Genomic DNA, 10,194 nt, shown 5'->3' with positions numbered 1-10,194 from the left:
TTCTCTTTTGTTTTTCTTTACATGAACACACAAATGAGCTATGCAAAACTCTCTAGGAGGAACTCTCTCAACTGAAGCGCTCTCTCAAAATGGCTCTCTGTGTTACCAAATGAAAGGAAAAAAGTATCATTTAAATAGACTAGGTTCTGTGAAAAAATACTGATTTAGGGCAGAGCTCTAGTGACTTATGCTGTAACTGAATTTGTTGTACCTGTTTATTCTTTGATCTTGATCTTGTGTTTCTGTTTTAAGCTGTAGTTGTAAGTAGTTGGTAAAATTGTTATTTTGAACCCAATGAATAGTACTCTAATGCTTAGGGTATATAAGGGAAACTGCTTTAACAATAATCTTAACGAAGTATTTTTAAAGTTGGAGGGAATAATAATCAAGGGTGCAAAACAAAGTTCCAAGGAAAAAAAACTTATTTATCCTTAAATAAATAATAATAATAATAATAAAAAGAAAGTGTTAAACAATATTATTGCTACCAATTACAACTCGGATCGTTGGTATAGCTAGCTAGCTAGCTAGATAATCCATAAAACATAAAAGTACATGGTCGAGATATCTAAAATTATTGAGTACATTATATATTCTCTTATTTTTCTTACTTCAAATATATTAGATCTTTACAAATATATAGGTAGCTTCATCCATTAATAATTCACTAATATATAGTTAATCTTTATGTGGTGGACAAAGTTATACATTTTCGATTCTTCATTTGTGAAATAACGTACGGAGACAGAGAGTGTAGCAAGCGGCAAGCGCGTTAATTTGATCAAGATCAACTATATATATATCTTTGGTAATATTTCGATCTTTTCAGGAAAAAATTGATTATAAGATGGTATATATATACCTGCATAATTACGAGTTTAAATAAGAAATTATTAGAGTAACATAAAATTGGGATAACAAATATATAACACATAACAACACAGGTAGGTGTAGTAGTGTTTGAAGAACCTTTATTTTCAGCAAAGGGGTAAGTAAGTGATCATTAGCATAATAATAGTAAATTATGTCTCTCTATATATATATACCTTTTAAGTTTGAGTTTTGAAATGACTTAATATTAAGTATGTTGACTGGGCTGGCTTAATTGAAGGTGGACTGGGATATTATTTGACTGCTCTCCATTCATGTCCAGATTGTAAGAAACAATAGTGAAGTTGTTTTCGCTTGTTGTCGCAGTCGTAGTAGTCATGTCCCTTGCACCATAAACCTGCGAAATTATCTATATGATGCTACCTCTTAATAAAGCTAATAATTATTAACTAGAGCAAAAGTAATACTGTACTTATATTAATTTATATATGTAAATTTATTTTGACAAAATATGTATACATATGCATGCAAAGAGCCACAGAAACATGCACCATATAACATTATATATAAATATATGTGTATACCTTATTTTGCAATTCCGTGTTTTGTTGGCTAAAGTGATTTATCTTCTTATATAAATCAACATTTTCCTGATGAATAAGGTTACCCTGTCGTATATGAAACAGCCACTAAGACTGCGGACTTGAGACTATATGTACATATTCATGTGTATATAAAAATAAATGTATATTAAGTGGTGAATAATTAAGGTATATAAGTAACAACAATTATAATTATGTTTATATATGTATATCTTGAGGAAAATAATATGTACGTACCTTTCGGCTTAGCTCTTGTATTTCATCGGTGAGCATTTGCTCCTTCAGGAGAATCAATTAAAGAGTGTTAATTATTGGCCAGGATATTGGATATAAAAATCAAATGAGTATACGATTTTCTGACCTTTTTCATACGAATGCCTTTGAGACTCAATTCCAACTGGTTTTCCAGATTTTGTAGCTCCTTCACGCTCAAACCACAAAGTTCTTTCCCCATTAGTTGTCTGTAATTTATGTATATTAATATAAATGTGATCACAATTAATTCTAAAATTATGCAAGTTAATCAATTATGTTTATATTCATCGTCCTCATATTTTTTTTTTTTTTTATTATTATTCGTAACAGATCGAATCGACTGCTTTATTGATTCAATGTATAAGCTAGTTTACGTATAGAATATATGAGTAGCTATTGAATGAGAGTGAAAATAGAAAACTTATGGAAAACAATGCATATAATGAGAAAAAGAAAATATATATAATTAACTTGTATAATTCATGCTTATAATCATATATATGAAATTATTCAAAAAGAATTCAACCATTAACACGATAAAAATATAATAATATATAAATAAGTTTATATTATATTAAATGTGGTTAAATAATAGAAATTATTAGGGGAATTACTTCCTATATTATTTTTTTTAACTTTTTCTCAAATTTACGGTTTGAGTTTCTAAAGTGGTTGTAGCGCTAGTTGCAATAGGTGTTTCTATACGATTTTTTGTTGCAATTTAGGTTGCAGTGCTAGTTGCAATGGAAGTTTCTTTGTAGAATTTCGTAAAAATGCAAAAAAACTGTTTTGAAGTGTAAAAATGAAAAAGCCCCAAATTATTATTATTATTATTATTATTATTATTATTATTATTATTATTATTATTATTATTATTATTATTATTATTATTATTATTATTATCATTATGATTATTATTTTCGAATCAAAACTTGGAGCACTGGAAACATATCCTATATATGCTGGCTGAAGTATTCTCATAAATTTTATACATTTTTATTGGGCTCAAATTACCTTTCTTTAGAAGTTTATTCTTTATAAAATAAATTGTATCTGTCGAGCCTTTCCACAGAAAAGCACTGCAGAAGCCCTTGGTTTGGGACAGATAGCTTGGAGTGAAGTGTGCAAATCTAAAAGGGAAAGTGGGCTGGGCTTTACTAACATTGAAAAGTTGAACATAGCAGCATTTGTCCGATATGTTTGGGACTTGGCTTTGAAGAAAGACGATCTTTAAGTCAGGTGTATACACTCGATCTACATTAAAGACAAGGATTAGTGGAGCTATGAGGCTCCACAAAGGGGAGTTGGTATTAGAAAAAGATAATTATAGTGAAAAATATTATCAAGGAAAAAATGAGTCAAGCTGAAGTAATACAAATGAGATTATGAGTTACTTTGATTTACTCAAAGTTATGGCCTCAAGAGTGACAAAGATAGAATGCCATAGTTTGGAACAACAAGTTAAGTGAGCCAAAAATTCAATTCATAGTCTGGATGGCTGCTTGGGAGAGACTCTTGACTAGGGATAGACTGGTCAGATTAGGGGTAACAAATGAGGACATGTGTGTAATTTGTGGAACTAAGTTAGAAAGTCACCAATACCTTTTCTTCCAATGTTACTTTAGCAGGAGGGTAATCAAAGAGTTATATTGGGCTGACTTGGTATTGGTTCAAACCAATATAAGCTTGCAGGAATCTTGAAGTGGATAAAGAGAAGCAAGCATGCTAGACCTTGAAGATTGGTGTATGTTGCTGATCTAAATGCAGCAAAATGCCATATCTAGAGTGTCTGAAATGAGGCTTTTTGGAATCAAATATATATACTATACATAAAGTTATAAAAGAAATCAAAATGGTATAATGATAGGAAGATTATGTTTTGTAGATACAAAAAAGTTCTGTAATAGGTTTAAGATTTGGTTCTGCAAAATTGTATAGGAGGGTTTTTAATGCTTTTTGGAAGGTGTTTTAGTCTGTGGACTAGTAATTATATTTGTTGAGGTTCAATAAAAATTCAGCTTACTTACAAAAAAAAAAAAAAAGACAATGTAATTCAAATTTAAACCATTGCACCTATTTAAAAAAATATTTTTCCATAATATTTTTTTTTATGTAATCCACATATTTAAAAAAACATATTTCTATTATTATTTTCTATTTAAACAATAAAATAAAAAAAAATGTTTATCTTTTTAATAGAATCACTATTATGATGCAACTACTATTACATTTACCAAATATATTTTTATTGTTATTTTTTCAAAAAAAAAAAAAGAAGAAAAAATGTTTGATATTTCTAAAACAAATTAAAAAGTATTATAAAATTAAAAGTATTACGGTTAAACTAAAATTATAATTAATAATAAATTTTAAACAGGAAAACTTACAAAAATACAGGAATTTTGGTTAACTTTTACAAAAATACTGTCACACGGAAATTTTTTCAAAAATACTGTGTTTTTATAAAACACCAGTAAAACACAAAGCAGAACAACTCAAAACAACAGTAGAACACCAATAAAACACTAGTAGAACACCAGTGAAAACTTAATACTGTATACTGCAGTATGAAACTTATAAAAAAATACAGTAAAAAAGTAAAAAATACTGTCTGGCAGTATTTTTGTAAGAAAATAGCAAAAGTTAGTATACCATGTAAATTTCCCTTTTAAATATTATTATATTTTTATTTTTATAAATAACGCTTAAATTAAATATTTTTTTAATAAAAAATAATGTTGTTTATTGAATAATATAAAAAAAATTAATTATACAATTAAAAATATACATAAATGATAAAAAATTAAAAATATAACTAAATATATACATACATTGCACCTAATATTAATTAACCTGGTATGTATATATAAATAAATAAGAAATATAATTGGATAGTTATAATTACTTTTAATTACTATATATCAATATATAGTACTTTTAATATATTTTAAAAAATTTTAACTATTATAATTGCATGTAGGGTATTTTTTATAATTTTTCAAAAAATTTTAAATAATTTAAAATATTGAAATCATGATTCAAATAGCTTATTGGGTATTTATTTTGTTTTAATATTTATACATTTGTAAGTATTGTTAGAACCATTAATTTTTATCAATCTATACTATATTTAGAAGTTCCTATAAATATATTTATACTATATATTATGTACATATTGTTAATATAAAAGAATATATAATTAATGAAGTTGCAACTAATTTATGTATAATAATATTTTGATTCCTTCTAACCCCACTAGATAATGATTAACAACAATTCCAACCCCAATATATATTTATGTTAAAAAAGTTATATATTATGTATATAGATGGCTATATATAAATTAAGTACCTATATGTTTCTTGGAGGTTCTGCAGTTGCTGCCTTAAGATTGCCACCTCCCTTTGCCAAAACTATAGCAACATCAAAATTAACAAAACCAAAACACAAGTGAGTATCTATTACACAAAGTATCATCATATTACTTTTCAAATACATGTAATATGAACTCATAGCTATCCAGTTTATTTTGGCACATTTTCCTGTGGAAATAATATATATGCTAATCAACATAAGTATGTATAGCACAATTTCATATACATTGACTTTCCAGTTATATACAGCATATATATACTCTATCATGCTTAAGGTCAGAGATATTCATCTATTAAGGGAACAAGATTAGTACGCGCGAGTACAATATATATTATAGGACTCATATTAATTCTTGATAGCAGATTCTGAGTAAAGATATACAGTTATAACTCACTATTTAGCTAAATTACATAAATTAATATTATATAAATGCACACCTATAGTACTTTTGTAAACAATGTGTAAGGGGCTGGAACCATTAAGCCATATACATTAATTTGTTGAGAATTATAGGTTCTATCTTAAAACCAATTGTTAATGAGTGGAGTAGCCCATGTTCGATATATGGCTCAATTCTCTACTATTTATTCTATGTGGGACAATGTGCACAACAATATACATATATATATATATATATATACAACATTATAGTATATTCTTTCTGATCTATCTTTATAAAGTTAACAGCAGACAGAGTCTATCTTTGAGTAACTGAGAAATAATATCTTTTGACTGGCAATATATAATTTGCAGCAACAAAAAAACTATTATATATATAAGATGACTAATAGTACTGCTGCACCCTTTTTTCATCAAATAAACAATTAAGCATACAGTGAGAATACCTTTATCTCTGATGTTGGGTTGAGAAGTTGCTGATGTTCCTCCTTTGCCTTGTTATATCGTTCAATTATCGATTTCATGCAGCTGGATATGAAAGTAATTTACTATCATCAGAACATTAATTATTACTTAGGCACATTACTTTTGTCCTTATTAATTATCAGTACAATTCTCTATGTAAATATATTTAGAAAATATTTAAGTATGTATCACTTTTGTTCTTAGTATAGAAATTATAATATGAGGTGAGGACCCATTATTATGGTTATCAAAGATGCTTTGTTTTTGGAAAATTATAAATAATTTACTTTACTGAAAATATAATTTAAATATTCACTTATATGTATTTGTTTTTTTTTTTTTTTTTTTTTTTTTTATATATACAACTGAGACTTCTTTAAATTGTATCTTTTACACTGTAAATTATTCAATTTTTTTTGAAAACAAGTATAAGATGTTAGTTATAGGTTATAATTATATATATATATATATATCTACACTATACATCTTTATATAAAGGAATTGAGATATAGGTGTTAGAAAAATAGAAAATATCTCTTCTGCAAGTGCAAAACTGAAATATGCCTGAAATTTATGTATATATACATATCTTATAAATGCTAAAACAATTTCTTATAGAAACTAAACTAAAGGGAGATAGATCATCAACTGTACTAGCCTTTTAATTAATATTGATCTGACCCACAATTCAAAATATCATTTAATGAGTAAATGACATGATTCATATCTGTATAATAAAGGTTATTTTGGCACAAAGATAATGATAACTCAATTTAATTATTTTATATATATACATATATAAATATAAATAAGAAATATATAATGATGACCACAAGGTGTCATAATAACCACAATTAGAAATTCTAATTAAGAAAGGTAACATTTTAGATCACTTGAATATACTTTTTTACTTATAATAATTTATTATTGTAAATATATGTAAATTGCTGCAACTACATTTTACTCAATAAATTTTGAATCAAGACCAATGTTGTGACTAAAAGCTTTTATATTGTAGAGTAGTGTTCAATATTTCTATATTTCAAATTGCCTTATTTAAATGATAAAATTCATCATGTCACCAACATATACTAACAATATATATAATTTACCTCAGACAATATTCAGAGGACAAATCCAAACATTATGGCCATTATTAGCTACTATATATAATATATAAGCTTTAATTAATTCACTTTAATGAGTTGTGGTGACTTTTTATTCTGTTTGTTTTGGATTATAGTTTAAACCAAGCTATATATGTGCTAAATAGTTAATAATAAGCAATATATAATCGTCTAAAGAAACCCACACACTCATTTATATATCAATTTGTTAATGATAATATGAACAAATACGAAATAATTTTAGAGGACATTTTATATATCAATTTTTTTTGCTGTGTTTCCTCACATTTTAGAGGACTACATCACAAGCCAAACCAAACATGAATATTGGTTTTTGAAAAATTCAACACACATAACTCCACTTTTGCCTATATATTCTTTCTGGATTGATGTGCCAGCTTAATTAACATGCCTGAGTTATTATATCTCTATTGTTGAAAAAAAGGAGAGTGAGTCTTTTTCTTTTTCTCTTCTACAAGTAATAGGTTGATCTCAATAATTAATATATTTTACTTAGTTTTATTTAGGTTGCATGAGGAATTTGCTTAATTACATTGTTTTAATTTTTATGTTTTACTAATTATAGTACATGTGATCAATTTATCATCAATAACAGAATATTATTTAGCTATGTATATACACTCTAAATTCGATATGTCAACAAAAAAAATCATGACAATGAAAGCCTAAATCATGTAAACTAACATAATTATTTCATACTCTAATTTATATCATCATTAAATATAGTAACTTGCAAATTAAGTTGCTATAAACTTAATATGTTTAAGCAACACTAAATAAACCCTAAACTATATATAAATACAAGGAGACAGCCACACTACAAAATCATTTCTTGATAAGAAAGCACATTATGGGCCAATATACTACTTTTTATATGCATAATATGTAGGTGCACAAAAACAAAGATATAAAATAAATATGGTTTTAATTTTTATAATTATGGTGTGTGTGTATATAGATATATGTATATATATTGAAAAAACTGATCATGAGTAATATCTACTCCAGTTATAGTTTATACTGAAATGATAATATATATGTGTATACACATATATGGATCTGCAGCAATGGATAAGAAATGAATATGATGCTATCTATAATATATATAATTATGCTAAAAAATATTCTAGCTACCTCAAACTCCTCTATAGCTATACTTAATTAGCTAGCACTAACCTTAATTGTTTCTGATCCATAAATTGACTGAGATCACAATTAGGGATAAATTTTTCTATATATATCTCGATCAATTTATATGGATCGGAATAATTAATTATTAGTAAAAAGAAAATGAGAGGAGATAAAACCTTAATGTAATCTTCACTTCTCAAATAAAGCTCAAACATTTTATAGATATATCTGTAAATAATATTTGTTTGCACATATAATATTTATAAGAGAGGTACATATATTAGTACTATTAATGTATCACGATATCAACGCATATATATGTTTATATATTTATATGGGGATAAACATGTACTGTTATATATATATTTATATGTAAACATGTATTGATCTGCTTAACTCGCAGGAAAGGACCGCGCGGCCTCTACTCCCATGCAATGAAAAACAAAATGCTGCATGCCGTACCATAAATCAGTATAAGTACTATATAATAAAACAGTATTTATATACACAAAACCTTCTCCAATTAATTATGATCATAATTAATTACAGCTTTTAAGAACACATATGATGAAAACCAGATTTACTAAAATATTCTTATTAGAAACCAAACTAGCTAGCTAATTAATACCGAATCCACAACTTTTCCAGCCCAAAATATTATGAAAAAGCAAATTAGGATTATTAATCAATCCTTTTTTTTTTTTTTTGAAAGAAAAATTAAAGATATATGTATTAGTGGTCAAACCTGGTGTTGGCAAACTCATAGAGCTTTCCTGTGCTGGAGAATATGACAAGGCCAACTTCTGCATCGCAGAGAATTGCGAGCTCTTTCGCCTTCTTAATCAAACCCTTTCTTCGTTTGGAGAAAGTTACTTGGCGGCTTGTTGAGTTATCAATCCTCCGAATCACAATCTTCCCTCTCCCCATAATAATATTCTAGGGTTTGATCAGTATTTGTTTTATTACTATTGTCTCCTTGGTCAACTAGGATGAATACTACTACTACTGCTCATGGCTAGAGCTAGATGAGAAAGAAAGAAAGAAAGAAAGAAAAAGAAAAAAAAACAGAAAATTTATAAGGTTTGAGGGTTAGGATTTGGCCAAAGTAAAGCTTTTTAAGAATTTTGTGGGTGATAGGGATCGATGGCCGTGTGGAAATTACAATTTTCTTTTATGTGCTCATCTACACAGCGTTTATTTATTTATTTTTATATTTTTTTTTCGAGAATAAATTATTTTTATATAAAGTATATAATATATGTGTATAAATTATTAAATTATATATGTATTGGTGTGAAACTAGAAAAGTTTTCCCAAAAAGAAAAAGGCCTGTTTTAAGTATTTCAAGTATATTAAAATATAGTACAAATGTGGCTTTGTACTTGTACCTGATCAAATTAATAATACTATATATACTACAATTTAAGTAGAAGGAAAGACTGTAAAACTATAGTGAAGTACTTAATAATTAATAGTAAAAGCTGTGTATTTTAGTATTTTATATTATTTTAAGTAAAAGTACTTTTATTAGCTGTAGATAACTTCACACGTGAGAATCCCAGTACATAAGAAAATGTGTTTTTTCTGATTTTCTTTTTTTGGTTTGCTTTACCGTTGGTTGAGTGTTTGGTCAAAAATTAAACCTAGGATTGATCTTGTCGATTACTAAGTCGTCCTGTAGTTCCTAACTAATTATAAATTATTATTATTATATTTTATTTATATTTATACATATATTGGCAACTTATTAATTATGCTAATTCTAGCTAGTTGGTTTATCTATCTCTTATTTTGAGTTAACACAAAAGAGGAAAGGGGCTTTTTATATTGGCTTTTAGCCAAAAAAATAATTAAGAATATTCGTTTTTCATATATATTGTTATTAGATTATATTAGAAGAGTAGTTTAGAAAATAACTTATATAATGGATTCGAAGAGCAGGTGAATTTTCTGCAGGTAACTTATAAATCTGTTCAACTTGCCAGACA

The 10,194-nt window shown here is 26.6% G+C and overlaps 1 protein-coding gene across 5 annotated transcripts; it reads right to left on the bottom strand.

The window, feature by feature from the left end:
• Window positions 1–460: 460 nt before the first annotated feature.
• LOC115712534 (MADS-box transcription factor 23) lies at window positions 461–9,416 on the bottom strand. 5 transcript variants are annotated; one of them, XM_061114376.1, is made up of 8 exons: window positions 8,952–9,414; window positions 5,909–5,990; window positions 5,040–5,101; window positions 1,795–1,894; window positions 1,671–1,712; window positions 1,416–1,499; window positions 1,047–1,240; window positions 461–862 (listed from the first exon to the last, which is right to left on the bottom strand). In XM_061114376.1, exons 1-7 carry the CDS (start codon window positions 9,131–9,133, stop codon window positions 1,079–1,081), a joined length of 714 nt encoding a protein of 237 aa, XP_060970359.1. In that variant the 5' UTR covers window positions 9,134–9,414; the 3' UTR covers window positions 461–862; window positions 1,047–1,078. The 5 variants fall into 5 exon arrangements, with proteins under 5 accessions (XP_060970359.1, XP_030496684.2, XP_030496683.2 ...); XM_030640823.2 differs by having other exon boundaries at window positions 462–862; window positions 1,047–1,228; window positions 8,952–9,407; XM_030640824.2 differs by lacking the exon at window positions 1,416–1,499 and having other exon boundaries at window positions 1,047–1,228.
• Between the last annotated feature and the right edge of the window lie 778 nt (window positions 9,417–10,194).

The sequence above is a fragment of the Cannabis sativa genome, chromosome 4, assembly GCF_029168945.1.
Source record: "Cannabis sativa cultivar Pink pepper isolate KNU-18-1 chromosome 4, ASM2916894v1, whole genome shotgun sequence".
In the NCBI taxonomy this organism is placed as follows: Eukaryota; Viridiplantae; Streptophyta; class Magnoliopsida; order Rosales; family Cannabaceae; genus Cannabis; species Cannabis sativa.
Note: the sequence above shows the minus strand (reverse complement) of the source record. Positions and strands in the feature narration are given on the sequence as shown.

Coding starts and splice junctions, on each gene's coding strand:
- LOC115712534 (XM_061114376.1), bottom strand. CDS start 9,133: ATGGGGAGAGGGAAGATTGTGATTCGGAGGATTGATAACTCAACAAGC. Junction 5,991..8,951: donor TATGAGTTTGCCAACACCAG/GTTTGACCACTA, acceptor TTTCATATCCAG/CTGCATGAAATCGATAATTG. Junction 1,895..5,039: donor AACCTCCAAGAAACATATAG/GTACTTAATTTA, acceptor CATAAATTACAG/ACAACTAATGGGGAAAGAAC.